Genomic DNA, 20,562 nt, shown 5'->3' with positions numbered 1-20,562 from the left:
TGCAGCTGTGCAGGGGGCCAGGCTGCCCTAGGCTGGCTGCGTCTCAAGGCCTCCTGCCTCACGCTGCCCCAGCGTCTGTCTGTGCCACCTGGAGAGCTGCGCCTTTCTCCTCAGCACCAGCATAACAGGGGATGTTCCCTGAGAAGGAGGTGCCATGAATCAGCTCCCAGATTTTGTGCTCTCTACAAGAAGAGAGAGAGCCGGAGCAGCACTTCTGCAAAAAGCACTCTGAGCACCAGGGGCTCCCAGTGCCTCTGGCACCAGGCGCTCACGCCTTTGCCCACTTCTCCCCCCAATTTGTAAATCAGCTCTCCCTCCCATAGAAATGCCTGTTGTTCAGGCGTCACATAAATACTCTTTGTACTTTGAAAAAGACACTTGAATGCAAGGCAGCACGCCAGGCACTGCTGAGCAGCGACAGCCAGCCCGAGCAGTGCTGGAGCAGGCGCGGAGGTGGTGGAGCCCTGTGCTCCTCTTGGGAGGGGCGCACAGCTGGTGCCGGGGTGCTGCTCTGGCTGCTGGGATTTGGGCACGACTGCTCAGCATGTCCCCATCTGTCTCACGTGGGTGCCTGCCCTTGACAGCCAGTCTACTTTTCGCTCTCAGCATTTTATGGTTTTATGTTTTTAGAGTATTGCCCTATCCATCCAGACCTTATCAGTGGTAGGAAAGCCTTGCTTGTAGATGTGAATGGCTTGTTGTCCCCTGGAGCAAGTGTGCATCCCACAGATGTGCCTATGGAAGTGCTCTCTGTCCCCTGGCATAGGTGGACCAAGTGTGAGCACCGAGCTGGACACCGGAGCACAGTCCCTGTGGCTGCAGCTCAGCCCCTGACCCAAACTCACTCTTGCAGAGCATCTTGTCATGGCAAGCACCCACACAGAAGAGCCACTTGCTGAGGACACAGCCGACCATGATGCACACATCTATGAGGAGGTGATGCTCTGTGAGAGGATGGAGAACAGCCAGCGGCTGGCTGTGGAGGAGCTCATCACCACTGAAGCCAGCTATGTGCACAACCTCCAGCTGTGCCTGTCCGACATCCGGGCACACCTCCAGAAGAAGCAGGTGAGGGCGCTGTGGGGTGAATGTGCTGGGAGCAGAGGGGCTCCCAGATCCCAGCAGGGCTGATGCTGAGGACAGCTGGGAGGCCAGTACCTGCGCCCTGATCCTTTCAGCCCCCCAGCTGCCCCCATCAGGCAGGGTCGTGGGTTGAACAGACATTATGTCTTAGCCAGTACAGCCATCGAAAGGCTTTAACTCTGCATCTGTAATGTTAGAAAGGCCTTGTCCTACTTGGGAACAAAGACAGGTCTTATCTCCAAATGCCTCTTGAAATGGAGCGTTTCCAGCTCCTCAGATGTCACATGAGGCTGCTGGAAGGATACTGGTGTTGAGAGAGTGCAGATGATTCCACAATGCCAGATCCACCTCCGTCTCATCTATTTGGCTTGTTCTGGGGCAATTGTGTTCCTTCCAGCTGCCTGGTCTTGACCTGGAAGGACTCTTCTCTAACATTGATGACATCCTCCATGTCTCCAGACGGTTCCTGAGGGGACTTCAGGACACTGCTACCCAGGAGCATGAGCAGCTGCTCAGCATCAGTAAGTGGAAAGCAAACTCATATGGTATGTGGGGAAGAGACCTCTTCCCATAGAAGAGAACTGTCCCATCCAGCCTGACCCTCCTCCTCCAGGCACTCTGTTCCAGGAGTTCAAGGAGGAGATGGAGATGGTCTACAAGATCTACTGTGCTAGCTATGAGCATGCCCTCCTGCTGGTGGAGAGCTACCGCAAGGACCCCAGGCTGCAGGAGGAGATCATGGAGACCCTGACCACGACAGTGTAGGTACCCATGCCACCCCCTCCCTAGTGGCCTTGCCCTTCTCCTCTCTAAACAAGCTCCCTTCGTGGATAGGTACCTGCTCTGGGGTACCTAGCTGAGTGCCATATCTTCACAGCCTCTCCTGCATCCTCTGGGACCTGTCAAAGCACTACAGTTTGGGAATCTATTATGGTGGATTCCAAACCTATGGTGGGGTGGCACCCATGGCTCCTGCCTGCTCCTCTCCCCCAATCACTGCCATCCAAAGGGGCTGTGCCACAGAGAATATGCATTTTCCAGTATCAGCAGAGAGATAGGCTGGCCCCAGTGGACATGGAGGACCCCTCCTGCCCCATCAGCGTGGTCACAAACACTACAAGCCAGTTGCATTTCCTCCTGCTTGCAATGTAGATGATGTGCTGGAGAGAGGGGGTCTGTGCACACAGCCTGGGGTGTCTGTTCTGCACCTCTCAGCCAGTCAAGCACAGTTCTGTTCAGGAGCACCAGATGCCTGCTGAGGCCTGGAACTCCCTTTGGGGGCTGGCAGGGACAGCACGCTGGTGAGCACTGCCTGAGGGTGCACAGCTGGGGTACATGGACAGAAATCCAGGCACAGCTCACCTCTGGATCCCAGGCAGCAAAGCTTTCTTAGTGCTGGAGAAGGGCCAGGTTATCCCCAGAATGCTTGCAGAGAAGCCCAGAGAAGCATCGGGCTGTCCTCCATGCCATCCTCACGCAGTTCCCCCTCCTTCAGGCCTCACACAAGCGCCTCGGACCTCAGCTTCTTCCTGGTGATGCCGGTGCAGAGAGTCACCAAATACCCACTGCTGCTGGGCAAGATCCTGGAGAACACCCCTGCCAGCACCAGCTCTCACGCAGCCCTCGCTGCAGCCGTGCGTGCCATGACCCAGGTCAATGCCAACATCAACGAGTACAAGAGGCGCCGGGAAGTGGGTGAGCAGGGGCACATTTCAGGCAGAGGGCATGGCACAGGCAGCGGGTGGCTGGGGAGGCTCAGTTCAACCCTGGTTGCGTCCCATTGGTGCTGCACTGATTCCTATTCAAGTCAGTTCAAAGCTCTCCCCTTCTCCTGTCCTTCAGCCATCCTGCCAGGTGGGGCTGCAGGCTGGGCTGTGTCCCAGCAGCTCCTGGCACTGTGGAACCTGGCTCAGGGTGGGTGCTGCACTCTGGGTAAGCTGCAGGAGCAGGGTGGCATAGGAGCGAGCACAGAACTGGTCCATCTGCATTCCCTGGGCTGGGGAGTTGAAGGAACAATCCTGCCCTTGGGATAGGAGAAATCAAGCTCCCCACAAATGCAAGCTCACTCTGCTTTTTGGTTTTCATGGTAGTTTCCCTGGGGCTGCCCTTCTTTGATGTGGGTTGTTCTTATTCTGTTGATCAGTCCCAGCCTTGCTGCAGTTCTCACCTTGCTTTTTCCGTTTCACCCATTCAGGCTGCTGCTATAAAGCTTCTGCAGCCACATTGTTCTCTTGGTCACACCAGCATCCCAACAGCTGCCCCAGCACCCTGCAGGGAAGCTGCTGGGCTGCAGGGCTGTGATAAGAGCATGCTACCTGCAGAGAACAGCCAGGACACAGTGCCGCAGGAGCCAGATCTGCACTGGTTTGCTGGTGGCTGCAGGCAGGATTTCTGGTCCCACAGCACTGTTGTCCTCGGGGTCTCGCTGTACAGATGAGCAGCTGTGTGAGCAGCCCCTCACCTCGGGGCCGCCGGACCGCTCACCAACAGCTCTTCTTCCCCTCTCGTGTCTCCCCGAGGCAGCCACCAAGTACAACAAGGCTGAGCAGCTGACGCTGCGGGACCGCTTGGCTCGGCTCAACACCCATTCCATCGCCAAGAAGACCACGCGGCTGAGCCGGCTCCTCATGCACGAGGCCGGCATCGTGGCCAAGGTGCGCGCCTACCTCCCTCCTCTGCCGCTTCTGCGGCTTTCCTCCTGCACCGAGGCAGGGAGAGCCGAGCCCGGTGCTGACACCCAGCGGCCTGTGCTGTCATGTAAGCCCCCGTCCGCCTGCCGGGTGACCCAGTGTGGCTGCTGGTCTCCGATTCTAGCCGCTGCGCAGGCACAGACCTCCCTCCTTGCCTCATAAGTGTCAAAGGGGAACATTTTGACCTCCGAAAGCCCTTCAGACCCGTAGAGCATCCCAGCGAAAGGATGCACACTCAGTGACACAGAGCACTGCTTGCAGTTAGGACATTTTCCCCAGCACCACGTCCCATGTAGTGCCCAAACACCCCGTATCGTGGCCCTTGTCAAACTCCTGGAGCCCCTCAGGGTCTCCCCAGCTCCAGCTTCAGGCTGCACCTTGTGTTGGCATCCCCTCTGCCCCCACCCCTCCCGTTCTGCCTGCACAGAGACAAGCCGCCCCTTGCCTTGCAGACAGAGGACAAGGAGTATGATGACCTGGAAGAGAAATTCCAGAGCGTGGCATCCAGTGTGGTTGCACTGAAGGAGAACGTGGCATCCTACCTGAAGCACTTAGAGGTAAAGCCCTGACTGTGTGCAGGCAACTTTCCCCATCCAGGCCTCAGGACCCTGTCTGGGAGCTGCAGAACACCCCCAAGCCCTCTGCAGACAACAGCTGGAGGTGCTCAGGGATTTGTGTTTCTCGGCTGAAACGTGTTGTTGTGCTGGGGAACTCACAGCCTCAGAAGATTGCTTCCATCCACAGGAGGCTGAAATGAAGCTAAGGCTTCATTGGCAGAGCTGGGTGTCAGTTGAGAAAAGTCAATCCTTACACTGATCATTATTTCAAAGTATCAAATAGCTGGAAGTGCTCACTGTTGTTCAGCCTGGAAATTCTTGCTTTACCAGGTATAAGGCACAAGTGTCCCCAGATGAGGCATGGCAGCAGACTTCCCTTCTGAGTGACCTGGGTCAGTAATTGCTGTAATTTTCTTATAGAGATCCTTCAGGCTGTCTGAAGGAAATGAAAGCGTGAGTGATGGCAAAAAGACTGTCAGGAAGATCTCAGGAAATGGCAGAGGGGTCAGAGAGCACCTATGTCAGGACGGAAAGACCTTGTCCTGAAAATGCTGAGAACGGTTCCCCACACTGGGATGACATGAAGGAAAAGGGGACAGGATGACTCCTTGTAGCCCAAACAGTGCATAAAAAGAGAAGAACACACGAGGATGGCAGTCTGTGTGCTAGTGAGATGTGGCAGGGAATGGCTGTTCTTTCTCCCCCTTATATTTGTGTTCACAACATGTATGGAGGGAAGCTCCCATGCTGCTGGAATAGTTACAGGATGCTGCACGGTGCTGGGCAGCTCCCAGAGGCCTGCCCTGATTGCTTTTTCCCTTCCAGGCATTCCTGCTGCCCACCCCACACAAGTGTGAGCTGCAGATGGAGGAGGGCCCTGCCCAGCAGTACCGCCGCCTCGCAGAGCACCTCCACTGCGCTGTGTTCCCAGAGTTTGTGAGTGCTCCTTCTTTGCAGAGCTCCTTTGGGATCAGAGCCAAGCATCTCTCACACCTCCTGCCAGGGCTGCCAGGGCAGGGGAAACAGAGAGTGGGGTTCAGAATGGCCCGGTGCAGGGAGCATTCTTATCAATATTCAGCTTTGGGAGCCCATCAGCATTCCATAGATGGTGTCTGCCCTCAGCCCCACTCATTGTAAGCATGGCCAGGATGGGCTTCCAAGCAGTGCAGGCTGTGGCAGGGCAGACAGATCCCCAGACTGGATACCAGTTCCCCTATAGGGAGCACCAGCCCTTCCCTTGCCCATGCTGCACAGGCTGAGACACAGGGTAAGCACACACAAGTCCTCCAGCAGGCTCCCAAGCCTTTTCTAATGCATAAGACAGTGTTGCATGCAGACAGCGGGGCCTGTCCAGTGGAGTTCCCATGGAGATTTGGGTTTTGTCATCCCACAGAGGTGCCGGCTGGACAGGCTTGTCTGGCAGCCCCTCTGCAGCCTGGCAGAGATGCTGGTGGGGCCGCAGCAGCTGGTCAAGAAGCGCCTGGACAAGCTGCTGGACTACGAGGAGATTCAGGAGAGGAGGAGCGAAACGGGCAGCGTGACATATGATGAGGAAGCAGCCATGAACACCTATCTGGCCATCAATGCCCTGCTTGTGGCTGAGCTCCCGCGCTTCAACCAGGTGGCCATGCAGCTCCTGGAACAGCTCCTGGGCTCCTTCTGCGTCCTGCAGCAGGACTTGGCTGCAGAGGTTCTGCATGAGGCTAAAAAGGAACTAGAGCAGGTGAGAGGAGCAGAGCGGGTGTCCTTGTGCTCATCCAGGCCTGCCTGTTTTAGCTGGGTTCATCCGTCTCCCCCTCTAGCAGTCACGTGGGGCTGTGGGCGCGGGCCAGGACCTATGGCAGCTCTGGTGAGCTGGCTGCATCCCACACTGACCTCAGGGTCCTTCACAGATGCCCCATGGCCACATGCTGCTGCCCGCTTTCTGGAGGCTGGTGGAGGACACCCTGCAGCAGTCAGGAGTTCAGCTCTCTACCTTCATCCAGGCATTTGAGACTGTCACACCAAGCCCTGTGCCACAGGTAGGTGCTGGAAATCATAAACTCATTAAGGTTGGAAAAGACCACTAAGATCATCAGGTCCAACCACAAACCCATCTCCACTGTGCTCACTTAGTGCCACATCTCCACAGTTCTTAGACACCTCCAGAGATGGTGACTGCACCACCTCCCTGGGCAGCCTGTGCCAAAGGAAGGGCTGACAATGAGGAGGCGCTGTCTGAGACCTCGTGGTGCAGGATGCTGGGGGCAGGTTGGCTCACACAGTGTCATAGGGGATCCCCACAGCCACAGCACTACTCCAGAAGAGGCTGTCTGGGAATAACCAGAGCTGGAACAGCCTCAGCTTTTCTGGTTCTGAGCTCCAAACTGTGAGGAAGAGCAGATAGTGTGGAGAGGTTTCTCTAAGCACCCATTGGAATGTGACCACATGATGATAGAACATGCTCACAAAGGGCCTCAGTCTCCTGTGTCTCACTGAGTGCTCCTGTGTTTCTTGTTCCCCTCCAGCCCCTGAACCCTGCTGAGGAGCGGAAGGTCCTTTCCCTTGTGAGCAAACACGGCCCAGACAAGCTTTACCAAGTGACAAGCAACATCAGTGGCAGCAAAGACATGGACCTGACCTTGCAAAGGGGGCAGATTGTGGCTCTGCTGCAAAGTGTGGATACTAAAGGCAACAAGGGCAGATGGCTTGTGGATGCTGGAGGTACTGTTAACATTGCAGGGAGGCACCAGGGTCAGAAAACAAACCCAAACCACTTCCTCAGCTTGGATGAAACAGTGAGCCATTGTCTCCTGGACCCTCCTTTCCAGGACTGGCTTAGCCCAAACCCATCTGTGCTCTGCCAGCTACACCTGTAGCCATTGGCTGTAGATCTTGGGTTTCCTCATTTGTTCCCCAAAAGAGCACTTGTGAAGTGTCAAGACTGGGAAAGGAGAGTCCAGCCCACACAGAAGTGTCTTGAAACCCATTATTTGGGCTTTTGCTCTGGATGTACCCTAGCGATGGACACGTTTGAGTGGGGCTCCTGTGCTGTGCCAGCCACAGCCAAGTTCCCCTCCCTTCTCCTCCAACCCATCCTATGTGTGCCAGGTGGTGGAACCCCATGACCTGTGTGTGCATGTTCTCCAGGTCCCCGAGGGTTTGTGCCTGCTGCCAAACTCCAGCCCTATTGCCTGGGACCAAGCCAGCAGCCCAGGATGCAGATGTCAGCCCTGGAGAGTGGTACAGAGAGAAGGCGACATTCTTATGTGTCACTTGAAGCTCCTAAACCCCAGGTGGCCACATTCACCCCGGCTTTCCAGGTGAGAGGAGAGGACAACCCAGGGCTGTTCCCAGCAACCCTGATAGCTCTCTACTCGTGGGCAAAGACACAGACCTGTTTTTCCAGCACACATACAACCATTTGTGTGCAGCTGTGTGCCTTGCAGGAGTGTCACAGCTGCCTGGGTAAGGCTGAGGTTTGCCTTTCTGGACCTGGGGTGGACAGAGCAAGGGAATTGTGCATTGGAAGTCTCCATTGTCCCTACATCGATGTCCTTGGTGTCCCCTCTAGGTCCTACCCCGCCATGCATGTCCCTTTGCTTCCTAGCTCTGACTCTTGCTAAGTGCTTCCTCCTCTCCTCCTGCTCTCACAGGTGGTCGCTGGCTTCTCCTTCACAGCACGCAGCCCACAGGAGCTCAGCCTGCAGGCAGGGCAGCCTGTGGTGGTGCTGGAGCCGCACGACAAGAAGGGCAGCACCGAGTGGAGCCTGGTGGAGGTGAACGGGCAGCGGGGCTACGTGCCCTCCAGCTACCTGCGGACAGTCCCTGTGCAGGAGCCCGTGGGCTGGAATCTGCCCGTGTGAGCAGCACCAGCGCAGCACCTGATGGCTTCATGCCGCTCACGGAGGAGAGCTGTCTGATTGGCACCCGATGAGCTCGTTGCTGAGGGAGTGGCTGCACAGCCCTTGCCTGGGAAGCAGCAGAATGTGGCCCAGGGGCGGTTGCAAGTGGGGAGATGTGCTTTGTGCAGCTGTGCACAAGGGCAGGAAAGTGCGAGGGTGCCACGTCCCATGTGTGTTTGCTTCTGGCTGGGCAGCACGGAGAGAAGACTTGGGATGGAGTGACATGTGGCCGCAGCTCGGCAGGGATTCATTTTGGTGAGAAAAATGCCTGTAGTGGTGATGAGAGAACCATCCCTGAGTAAATCACGTCTGAGCTGCAAAGACTGCAGTGCTGCAAACGGGGCTCCAGCCTGGCACGTGTCTCTTGGAGACGTGCTCTCCACAAAGCGGGCGGGATGACGCTCCCTTGTGCCCACCCACACGGCCCATCGCCATCTGGGCATTGGGTTGCCCCCGACGCCAGTGCTCTGTCACCTCTCGGCCACCAAGCCCTACTCCTGCTACCTGCACTGCGGTGCGGTGCTGCCGAGGGCCGCTGACGCTCCCGGCGCGAGAAGCGCTCTGTGCGCGACCTCAGCTCTTGGCTGTGACGGTACGAGACTCCGGTGCGGCCGCAGCCGTGCCCGGCCCCGTGCCCACGGCGTGGCTGCGCGGCCGCGAGGTGGCGGCGCCGTCCCGGCACAGCTCAGCTCAGCTCAGCACCGCAGCGCCGCGCCTCCCGCCCGCGGCTCCTCCGGGATCTTCCGTTGCCAATCGCATCGCGTGGATCCTCGGTGCCCGCGGACGTTCCCTGCAGATGCTCTCCCGGGACGTGCGCTGTTACGCGGTGTGAGGGACGCAGGGCACCGACATCTCTCACTTCTCCCATTCTATCACCCCAACTGTGCTGCTGCACAGAGGCTTCGGCTGCTCCCTCCGGGTCAGCGCAGGGCACGGGTCCCTTCCAGCCCAACCACGAGGAAGAATAAAGGGCACAAGCGTGCCTTTAAATAGCGCGGCGAGGACACGCTCTCCCGAGAGGAACGCTCTGGCCGTGCTGGTGGAACATGCCTGTGCCCGGGGGGCGGCTCCTGGCCAGGTGCCCACCTCAAGGTCAGGCATCGCCCAGAGCAGCAGCACGGCAGCAGGGCCGTGTGTGGGGCAGCCGCTCACCAGCCTGGGTTTCAGCGTGCACAGGGCTCTGGTGGCAGTGGAGCTGGGTAGCACTGCTGCCCACAGCCTCCGCTGGCCAGCAAGGGACTCGGCACTGGCACTGTGCCTGAGCTGATTCATATCCTGGACGTGCTGGCATTTGGATGGTGTCCACCCAGAGGGTGCGACAACGAGGATCAGATCTGACCTGCTGGCCCTGGGCCGGCTTGTTTGTGTGCGAGGCGCACAGTGACCGAGGCACGGCTGGCATCGCCGAGGGAAGAACGGCATCCATGCAAACTCCAAGCCTGGTTCCCAAGCCTGGGTCCATCCCAGGGACGCAATGTGTGCAGGGCTGTGGTGTGTAGGGAACGCAGGGCTGGATGCAGAGCAGCACATGCAGCAGGATCTCAGGACCCAAGGTACCTGCAGTGCTGCGCTGCTGGGGGGCTGAGCCCCGCAGATGGTGGCCACAGGGCTGGGAGATAGGAGCACAGGCATGAGCGGCACTGCTTGCTCCCGTCTTGCACAGCCAGCACCTGAATTGTTTAATAAAGTGTGAAATTGCTTTCATGCTCTGCTACCTTTGCAGACACGGACCATCATTACTGCCTCCCCCCACCCCCCAGCCAGCCGCTGGCTGCTGCCAAAGTCCCTGCTGTCACAGAGCTGCCAGATGAGCTGCTGGCTCACACGGCACCCAGCTCAGCTCCACAGCACAGCCACAATGCGCACCCTTCCCTTCTTCCCAGCCCCATAGCGGAGCTCCACTGCTGTGGATGCAGAAGCCCAGCCATGAGGCTGGGTTGGGGCTGCACACCCCATTTTTCCCCGTTCCCCTCTTCAGATGGCCCTGGGGAGGCTGAGAGATGCTGCGCACTGCAACATCAGCCAATGCTCTGCAGGGAACACAGGACTGCCCCACCGCCAAGGTGGACCGATGGCTTTTGAGCCGCCTGAACGTGCTCAGAAACCATTTGCAGTCTTAACAGAGATAATCAATCACTATGCTCCTGCTCTGGGCCTAGCTGCTGAGGATAGCTCTCCTGAGCTGAGGGCTGGCAAGGCTGGTGAGGACTGTGCTGCCAGCAGGGGAAATGTCCCCTCGAAAGGACACAGATCTCTGCTCTTTCCTTCCTGCAGGAGGGCGGTCTGTGCCCCTCTGTGACAGGAAATGCCGAGGGAGCCAGGCGTGGGATGGGTGCAGGGATCTGCAGGAAATGCCAGGCAACAGAGATACTTTGCCCCAGGGAAAAGGTGTCATGTTCTTCCAGCCACTGATAAAGTTAAACCCTTGATCTTGTTAAAGATTTAGTCCAGAAGGCGAGTTTAGATAGGACATGCATGCTGCCGGTGCTGCCCAGGCACAGGGACAACTCTGCTGCCCTCCTTCCTGCAGGAAGGCTGCAAGGCTGCAGGATCAGCCCTATCCCTGGCACAACAGCATCAGAGCAGAGAGCATCACAGTCCTTAGCTCTGCTGTGCTGCGGAGGAGGCATGGGGAGAGCAGGGGAAGGCTGGGTACAGCCTGGCATTGTGGAGCCCTGCGCCCCGTGCCCGGCTCTGGGTGATGGAGTGGTGCCCCGTAGCTCACCCTGTGCTGTAACCCTATAGCCCACGCTGCCCCTGCCACCTCCTTGTGCTGCAGCTCAGCCAAATGCCGTGGGTGGGGGGAGGCTCTGTGCCACCGTGCTGTCAGCCTGCCCCTGACGTGAAATGAGTCAGCTGGAGCAGCCCATACTGCCTCACGGACAGCCGGGTGCCCCCCCACCGCTCCCCATATCCCTGCTGTGTCCCTGCAGCACACAGCCCAGGATGGCGGTCCTGGAGCAATGCACCTTTCTCTCCCTGCCTGTACCTCCTCCCCTGGCAGCGGCCCAAGGCAGAGCCCTGCAGGCTGTCCCTTCCCCAAGGTGACCCTGCTGGCGGGTGTGCTGCGCTCCTCGGGGCTTTCCTGAGGGCACCTGAGGTGAAGGCAGCGTGCGTGGCAGGGGGTATGCGTGTGCAGGGCACAGGCTGCTGGGTTTGGTGACAGCTGCCCACAGTGGCAAATGGCCTAAACTCATATCTCAAGGGCTCCTGCTGCACTTGTGGGTGGCCACTCACGGTTGTCACAGGGGTAGCAAGGACTGTAAAGGCACCCCAAACCCCCAGGTTCTGTACCTTCAAGCAGCTCCCAACCATAGGTGCACGCTGCTGACAAAAACTCCCTTTGTGTGCTCAGCATCCCGGCTGGAATTCACCTAAACACACCCCGGGGAGGAAGGGATGGGTGAAGGGCGGGGAGAGGAAAGCTGCCTGCTGTTTGTTTTTGCTAATGAAGCCCCATAATCAAATCATTTCAATTTTAATTGTAAAGCCAGCAGGCAGATTTCTGTCTCCAGATGGGATGTGATAAGAATAGCTCAGGGCTCGCCATGTTCTGCCCTCACCTCAATGCCTGTCCAGAGGGATCCCCAAATAAGCCTGGGGAGCGCTCACGGTCTCTTCTGCTCCCCCATCCCAACAAAGGGACCTGCAGGTGCTGTGCTGCACTGAATGGGAGGGAGCAGTGGAACAGGAGTTGTTCCCCTGGTTTATATCCCGGGGTACATGAGATCTATTTGCAGCTTGCACTGACTGCTTTGGTTTTGGGTGTTTGGACATGCGAATGAGAGAAGGAAAGAAAAATAAATGGAATAAATGGGGTCCAATTTGTTTTTCGGATAGCTGCAGTGCTAGCCTCCAGCCTCAGTGGGATATGTTGAACCTGGAAACAAGCAGCTGGGAGAGGAGAAATTGTCTATACTCAGTAAGACACGTGCCATGCCCAGCTTTGTGTTTAAGCTGCTGGGAGCTGGGTGCCAGCCACCAAACCCAAGGTGATGCTGTATAGGTAATTGCTGGATCCCTGCATCCTGTAAAGGGTGCAGCTGCTCGTATTTCTGACAGCACTCCAGGCACCCTGCAGGAGGGCTCCAGGCTGCAGGATGAATGGTGTGGAGCAGCACCAGCACCCCTTGGCCAGGCCTTCGCTCTTCTCTCCGCTCTCTGCTCCTGCCCGTATGGCTGCATCACCAGAGCCAAGCACACCAAATCCAAAGTCATCCCCAGGGCCGCTGCTGCCGGTGGGCTCACCCATAGACCTGCTTGTCTGCTGCCCAGGGCGCAGCCCACGCATGTGTCTGTGAGCAGTGGGAGCGCGGGCACGGAACAGCTGCTGGGAATTTAAATGACCGCTCATGAATGCCGGTTTTGTTTTGTCCCAGACGCGGCTGCGTTCTGCCTGGGAGAAGCAGCATTCAAATGTGGCTGATCACAGGGCTCTCCCCTGCAAATGAAGCTGGTCTGGGAAATCCGGGGAGAAACGGAGCTTGAAAAGAGCCTTGGAGTGACTCCTGTCCCTGCACGGCTCTGCCAAGGGAGCAGTGGGCACCCAGGGCAGGGAATGCAGCGGTGGTGTGGGGACATGGGGACGTGGGACCTGTGATACGTGACATAGGCACATGTGGAGATGTGGACATGGGAGCCAGCTGCGCTCCCCTACAGCCCTGATGTGCAGCCAACACAGGGCTGGGCCTGGGGAGACAATGCCATTCACAGGACAGGGTCAGCAAGACTAGAGGAGAGAGCAGGTCTCCAGGGACAACCTGGAGGTAAAGATTTTGGCCTGGTCAGGGTGGGAAATGCTGTCCTGTGATTTGACCAGGCTTATGCCACCAGTTGCCACCACTGACTCAACGCATGCTGCCAAATGCATGCCCTGGAGATCTGGTTGTGAATGGATAAACAACATTTCTTATTACGATTGCTAATGGGATACCAGCCCATGACAATGTAGATATTTTAATAATACAGAATTCTTTTAATGAAGAAGCTTAACAAACTAAATTACTTCCCAACATTTGTATATGTCACATTTGCTCATTTATGCATGCAGTAAATGAAATGAACATTACCAAAGAGTCAGAAAACAGCAAGCATACACAAGAAGTGCACTTGTATGAGAACAGAATCGGGCACTGCTTTGCTCAGCACACGCTGCCTCACACTGCAGCCAGGCATTCCCTCCCCAGTGCTACACTGCACAAAGCAGTGATGCAATGGCAGAGCTGCCCCCACTCATGGCCAAGGATTCTGCAGCTGCTGCAGTTGTGACAGCCCCGGTTGCTAAACCCCTGTAGCAAATGGTGCTTGCAGATGGAGGGCTGCAGCCCTCACTTGGATCCCGGCCAGAAACCTCTCAGTTCATGGCAATGGTGCTCTGCACCATGGTGCACCTCCACACCTCCGCTTGGTCTGCGTGCGCACCTGTAAGGATGCGAGATGTGTGGGCAATGCACCCCGCTGCCTCCTCCTCCCCTTGTGTCACTCGGTGTGTTCGGATGTAATTCCCCTTCTGGTTCTCTGCTCATGGGAATATTATACCCAGCCCTTTGTCAGACAGCTGAGCTGCGTGGCTGTGTTCCTTCCCCTCCTAAGGAGCCGAGAATGCACGGAGAGATGGAAATAGCCCTGGCTGACACAGATACCTGTGCAAAGCAGTTGGGGCCTGCACTTGCTTTTGTAATTGCATGCTGCATGGCGATGAGTCAGCCAGCCCTGCGCGGCAGGCAGCATGCTGCGGGATGGCTGCAGCCCTCACCATGCCAAATTGGTATCCGTTGGTCTGGGAAAGAGCTGTGCCCCCCCCAGAAAGGGTGCTCAAAACACAGCCAGCACATGGAGAAGCTAACAGGGAGAAGGATGGCAGCAAGAACATCTTGCAGCTTTTTCAGCTCTCTAGACACTTCCAAGCGGCAGGAAGGAGCGTAAGCTGTGATCGTGCTGCATTCTCTCTGTTGCTATGTGCAGAACTGCTGCCTGCAGTGTTCAGGCCTGGCTGCAGGGCTCAGCCCCCAGCTGGCATTGCCCACGCCCTGGGACCAACCCAGAGGGATGCAGAACCCCAGGGTGCCGTTATTGCAGCCACCGGCACAGGCAGCACTGCAGACAGGGACGAGGCGGGGGACAGCGGGTGACATCAATGGGATATGACACATGCTATAAACGCAGTGCGAGAGCTGGAGTGAGAGCGTAAGCAGGAGGAACACGGAGCATACGGCACAGCTCCCGTTGGGCCCTGCAGGCACACAGCCTCCCAGTGCCAGCGCTGCACGAGCTGCTCGTAGGAGGCGCACCGTGGTGCCCAGCCCAGGCAGCATCGGGGCACAAAGCTGTGTGCAAGGAGCAGCCTCTCTGCGATAGAGGGCTTCTGGGACCCCATGGAGACACTGTTCCCAAACAGGACAGGCTGCCAACCCTGCACCGTGCCCGTGCTCAGCTCTGGTGTGCAGTGCAGGGACTGGGTGCACAGCTGCCGTGTGCCGCTCCCCGCAGAGACGTGAGTCAGCAGCAGCACTGTGGGGAGACAGTGGGCATCCCGGGGTCCTCATACAGCCCACACAACTGGCAGCAGCCCCATTGCATAGGAGACCTCCCCTCCCTCCTCAGCTCCTTGCTCTGGGAAATTCCCATCTGTTTCAGCAGCTAATCCTCAAACCCCACGTGTCTCTCTCCACAGGTTTCCTCTGCAATAACAGCCTGACTTCAGCATGTTCAGGGAAGCAGCTTTGGAGATGAGCAGGCTGCAAAAGCAGGCTGGACCAGCAGAGCCTATGCTGGAGCAGCTCCATCCCTGCCTCTGCTGTGGGCTAAGAGCTGCGGCACGCCGAGCCCTGGGGCAACTGTGATGTCCATTCCACACGGGGCTTTGTGTCACAGTGCAGCATCGCTTTGGTGGGAGAGCAATGGATACCAAGCAGAGGAGCCCAGCAGAGATGCTCAGTGCCACATGGAGCAGCACAGCTGGGAGCCCTGGGGACAGTCCCACGGTGCCTCATTTAACGTACCATAGAATCATTAAGGTTGAAAAAAACACAACGACCATCTAGTCAGACCATCAGCCCATCACCCACGCAGGTGACAAGGAGAACACGCCATTGAGTGGGGCTGGCGAGCTCCCGGGGAACCCCGGGCTGTAACCAGGAGGACCCCACTCAGCGCCGCTTCCACCCCGCGCCGCTCGGCCCTTACAACATCTCCCCATCCGCAAACACAGCGGCTGAAACCCGAGCACCAGGGCGGGCGCTGGCGCGGGGTGGCTCCGGCCCTGGCGCCGCTCATTGGCTCCGCTCCGCGTCCCGCGTTGGCCTTTGGCAGTCCGAGGGCACTCAGCCCGCGTCCCCCCCGACCGCTGCCCTAATGACACGGCTCGCCCTCCCGAAGGGCATGTGCAGGCTTCTTGTTATATTTTACCCAGGCTCTGTTATCCCCGGGGCAGACGCTGGCGTGGGAGCGGGGTTGGGGTCGGCACGCTCAGCCCCGTTGTGGGGAGGCTGCGGGGCTCCTCCTCTTGCAACAGTCTCAGCTGCCTGCCCCTCTTTGAGGAATCAGGAAATTTCTGGTGCCTGAGATTATGAGAGGTGGAGAGAGCAAAAACCAGCTTGGCCATATCACGGGACAGAAAGTGTCATTGCTTGGGGACGTTGGCTCCTTCAGGGCTGGGGCTGGAGGACAGCAGTTGGAGGAGGGCCTATCTGCCCTGGCAGAGGGCTGAGAGCTGCAAACCGTAGCTGACACCTCTTCAGTTACAAGAACCAGTGGGCCTGAGCTCTGCCAGCCCTCCTGCTTGCAAAACTCAGGTTTTGATTTAGAGAGAAGTCACAAGCAATTGATAGTGAAACTGCACGATGCTCTGCATGCAGCCAGAGTAGGGAGCACTGCATCCTATTCACACCACTACAGGCAGGACACGCTCCATCCCCACCTGATCACTTCTGAGGAGGCAGAACAAAGCAGTGAGACATCTTGTCCTCCTTCACCACCTCCCTGGGGCTCTCCGTTCTACAGGGGAAAAGCACCAAGCAGCACAGAAAAGCACCGGGGCTGTGCGAAAGCCCAGAGCAGGCAGGAGCAGAGGGAGCATCCAAGCACCGCCGTGCAAACACGTCAGCAGCTGTGCTTCGTCCCCCAGGATCCTGTCGGACCCCAGGGACACAGCCAGCAGCACGTCCTCTCTGCAAGGTGTCCCCATTGTCCCACCTGCACTGTCCTCCACTCACCTGCTGGCACAAGGGCCCGTCCCCAGCTGGCCCTGCCCAGTCTTGCGGCCAAACGGAGCCCTGTGCAGAGGAGCAGCTGGGCGGTGTGGGCTGTGTTTGGCTCTGCTCTGCTCCTTGGGTGCTCGCATACTCAGCTGGGAGAGGTGTTCTTGAAACTCAGGGCTATGGGGGCTGGAGTTTCGAGCCTTTTACAAATGATTCTCATAGATGGTTACTTCCCATTTGAGTGCAACTCATATAAAGGAAATCACGAGATACACGAAGGAGAACCTCACTTGTCATTCAACAGATTTGGCTTGTAAGCCCACATTCAGCGTGAGGCCCTGCAGCCCCGCTTCTCCCCCAGCGAGGCAAACACCGCTGCCGACAGCTCACCTCTCCCTGTACTGCATGCAGAGGGGCACTGGGGCCGCACTGCAGGACCCTGGGAGCACAGCCCTCCTCTGCAGGAAACCACCCGTGTCCCAGAGCCATTTCCTGCCCTCCTGCCATGTGCGGTGGTGTGGGCTGCAGGAAGCACTCTGGGGCATGGAGCCCTTGGGGGAGGGAAGTTTTACTGCGGCGAGGCAGCGTAGAAGTGCCTTGGGTTGCAGTGCTGCTGAACAGTAATCAGTACTAAAGCAGCACTGCATGGGGAAGAGCTTTGGCAGCTTCTCTCTCACTTCTTCCATCCCAGCAGCAGAACCCCATGTCCCAGCTCTCACCAACCTCGTGCTGCCTGTGACACTGTTGGTGCAGAGCTCGGGGCACAGGGAAACCCAATGCAGCTGCTGCTGCCGATGGGTCTGCAAAGAGCCTTTGGAACAAGAGCAAGGAGAGAATGCTGATGGGCAGCAAGGCTTGGCTGCTGGGGGAAGGGACCCTCAGCACAGCCATCAGAACACAGCACATGCCTCCCCACCTCATGGCCTTGCCACATCAGCAGCTGGACACACAGGTGTCCGGCACCAAGCCCTCTGATGGGACTGGAGGCTTCAGCCCCTTGAGCTGCAGGTGCTGCCACTCGGCTCATTGGGCAGCAGCTAATTCAGGCTGCAGCAGGGAGCCCTGCTCCTTCCCGTGTAATTGCAACGGCTAAGCAAATAGAACATTCGTGAGATTTTCATCCTGTCATCAATTATTTCTAACAGGGCTTTTAGCGTGCATATGCCTCAAAACCTGAGACAGAAAACGATACACGTGACATCGAGATGCTCGCTGTAGGCACACTGCTGAGAGGAAGGCGGCCCGAAGTCCTTCTGCCTCTCTCTTCCCACTTTCAGTCCCCCGGAGCAGCTCTCCCGCCCGGAACCCCCCGCCCCCCCCCCCGCTCTCCTGCAGCCCCCCGGGACGCACCCCGCGGGCGGTGCAGCTCAGAACCTCCCGGCGCAGCGCTGCCCCACGCGCGGCCGCAGCTCTGCGGGTCCCCCCGGCGGGGCGGCGCGGTGCCGTCCCCCCCCTTTCGCCGCCCCCCCGTGCTCCCGCAGCCGGCGGGCGGGGGCTGCTGCCGGCTCCGCCCCGCCGGCCGCCCGGCTCCTCGCCGCCGCGCCTGCTGCATGCTCGGTGCCGCCTCAGCCCCAGCCGGAGGTGGAAGATGGCGGAGCCGGGGCCGGACTGCGGAACCCTGCTCGACGAGGCGCTCTCCTCCTTCGTCTTCAACTACCTCGCTGACAGCCAGGTGGGGAGGGCGGCGGTGCGGTGCGGTGCGGGAGGAGCCGACGCGGAGCCCCGTGGAGCGGCGCGAACCCCAAGGGGAACCTGCGGCTGCACCGCCGACTGCGCGGGAGCGATTTTAGGGGAGGGGGTCTGCGGGGCAGCGCCGCACCGCGCCGCAGCGGCTCCGGCCCCCGCTTTCAGCACCACTCGCACGTGGACTCCCGGCCCCCCCCTCCCCGTGCGCGTGGGGCGAACGGGAAGCCGGCGCTGCAGCCCCTCCGGCCGCGGGAGAGGGGCGGCGGGGAACGCCGGGGGGGCGGCGGGGGGCTGCGCGGTGGGGGCGATAAGAGCCGGGCTGCGGGATGAGTCATGCCGAGCGTCAGTTGCACGCATACGGGCTGGGATCTGGGGATGGGGAGGCTGGGAGAAGGGGCTTCGTGCTGCGAACCGGCTGCTCCAAAATCTGGATCGGCTCCCTCCTGCACGGAGCCGGGTATTAAAATCAGATTAAGGCTCCTTGGCAGCTCCCGCACAATCACGAGAGCGAGCTGTGCTCGCTATAGGGCTCGCATGCTTTTCCATTTTGGGGGCTGGAAGAGAGGCACTATACGATAATCCGGGCGGCAGCGAGAGCCGTGGCCGATCTGGAGCACCTCCGCGCATTTCACAGCCGGATTGCTGAGGCCGGTGCAAGTGGGAAGAGTTTTCTACAGTTATATATCATCCCTCCAGCCCTTCACTTTCATAACCCCAGATTACAAAATAGCTTCGATTGTGAAGTGAGCAGATTCATCCCAACCCATGCTCTCTTACCAGTTAGCTTTGGGATTGCACACAGCAGGAATATGTCGGGTGTGTGTGTGTGTGTGCGCGCGTGGGGGCAGAACGGGACGCACGGGGACTAATCCTGCTGTTTGGGTTCCAAACAAACAAGCTCTCAGGACTTGGTAAATCAGATTTGCCCCTGGTGTGTGTGCCAGACAGAACCAGGCAGGTCTTGCCACCAGCTAGATGGATGTGGTCCCAGTGCCTGCCCCGCATGCTCCTGCCTGGCACGGGACGCGGGCGCTTTGCTGGGGGCAGAGCAGCGGGTGGCAGCTCCGGCTCTTAACGAAGAGCTGATGACAGGCTGCTTACAGCAGAAGGGTCAGGGAGGGTGAGAGGTGGGCCGAGGAGGTTTTGTAAGCAGTTTGCTTTCTCTAATTCGGATTGATTTATCATTGTTGGGGGGAATGCTTGGCTGAAGGAAGGAGGCAGGTTTGGGGGGTGTCGTCCCCCAAAGTGCTGCTGCAGCTCCCAGCAGCACAGCTGCTCTCAAGGCAGGTGAAAGTTCCTGGCTCTGCTTCCCAGCAGTGCGCTGTGTGCTCTCAGTGGCTTTAGCTCTGAGCACAGAGCTCGTGTAATTGCAGCACGCATCTGGAGGGCTGCTCCGTTTTGCTTTTCTGGTCAGCATTTGACGTCTCAGTCTAGGAATCTTTTTTTTTCCCAAAAAGGGGCTGTTCAGGGAAAAAAGAAATCCTGATGATTGTCATCCTTCTCTGGTGCGAAACCACCATGTTGTGAGCATCCCCTGCAGAATTTGGGACCGTGAAATGGCCTGTGATGAAATAAGACCATTTTTATGGCATCTCGTGAAATAAGACTGCTGCGCTTGTGCCCTCTTTTTCCCTCCCTCTCCTCTATGTGCATCGTGATGCTGGAGGGAGCGCCGTGCGTGCACATGGGGTCAGTGCTGATCTGACGTCTGCCAGCCATATAATGTTACGGGTGGCAAACGGATCCGCACCGACTGCCGCAGGTCCGGGCAGCGACGTGCAGCCCGCGCTGGAACAGATATTGCATTTTCCCTCTGTGCCCTGAGTGCGTAGAAGGGTTAAAGCCTGGTGTGAAAACAGAAGGAAAGAAAGAGAGGGAAGAAAAAAAAATAATAATAAAGGCCCCCCCCCCTCCCGGGGGATGATTTGCATACATTTGCTTAAGGAAGGACTAAGTTGTAAGTGTGTGCTGTTCGTGTACCTTCACCTCTGATGAAACTGCAGTGGCAGCTCCTGCTGCTGTCACATGCTTTCTCCAGAGCTGGAGCCAGAGGCGGGCCCCGCGCTCGCCGCTGACGTCCCTCCCCACTACTACTGTACAGCCCTGCTTACAACTGGGTGCTGGCTGCTCATTGAAGCCCGAAAGCTGCTTCTGCACAGTCCCTGGTGCTTGAGCATGGAATCAGATTATCCTAAGTGGCTACGATGTCAGGAGGCCGTGAGATCATGAATATTACCCGTTTCCTCTGTGGAAATCTTGAGGAACTCCGACTCTTCCCCCGCTGCCTCTCCCCACTCCCTCCTTCACAGTGGGTTTTGGGTGAGGAATGGCTCAGTGTTGGTGATCAGCGCTCTGTGACAGAGGAACCCTCGGGAGATGCACAGTGAAGGTTTAACGTGGGTATTTGCATCCATCCCTTCATTATATGGGCTTGTGCTGAGGTTGCCTGCGAACCTCTATTTAC

The 20,562-nt window shown here is 58.1% G+C and overlaps 2 protein-coding genes across 2 annotated transcripts in view; both read left to right on the top strand.

The window, feature by feature from the left end:
* Nucleotides 1-864: 864 nt before the first annotated feature.
* ARHGEF37 (Rho guanine nucleotide exchange factor 37) lies at nucleotides 865-8,175 on the top strand (the record flags this gene model as incomplete). The annotated part of the gene is made up of 12 exons (XM_079542386.1): nucleotides 865-1,068; nucleotides 1,481-1,604; nucleotides 1,697-1,844; nucleotides 2,579-2,778; nucleotides 3,607-3,737; nucleotides 4,226-4,330; nucleotides 5,156-5,266; nucleotides 5,724-6,053; nucleotides 6,223-6,351; nucleotides 6,838-7,033; nucleotides 7,460-7,632; nucleotides 7,966-8,175. The coding sequence occupies 12 exons, from the start codon at nucleotides 865-867 to the stop codon at nucleotides 8,173-8,175; spliced, it is 2,061 nt and encodes a 686-aa protein (XP_079398512.1).
* Nucleotides 8,176-18,000: 9,825 nt separating this feature from the next.
* Nucleotides 18,001-20,562, top strand: part of PPARGC1B (PPARG coactivator 1 beta) — a gene marked incomplete at both ends in the record, with an annotated part of 35,143 nt that continues 32,581 nt past the window's right edge. The window contains one exon of the mRNA XM_079542520.1: nucleotides 18,001-18,084. Within this exon, the coding sequence (XP_079398646.1) occupies nucleotides 18,001-18,084 (84 nt within the window). The remainder of the gene's footprint in view (nucleotides 18,085-20,562) is intronic.

This window comes from Tetrao urogallus (genome assembly GCF_951394365.1).
Source record: "Tetrao urogallus genome assembly, chromosome: 14".
In the NCBI taxonomy this organism is placed as follows: Eukaryota; Metazoa; Chordata; class Aves; order Galliformes; family Phasianidae; genus Tetrao; species Tetrao urogallus.
The sequence above is the reverse complement of the archived record's forward strand: the minus strand, read 5'-3'. Positions and strand labels throughout refer to the sequence as shown.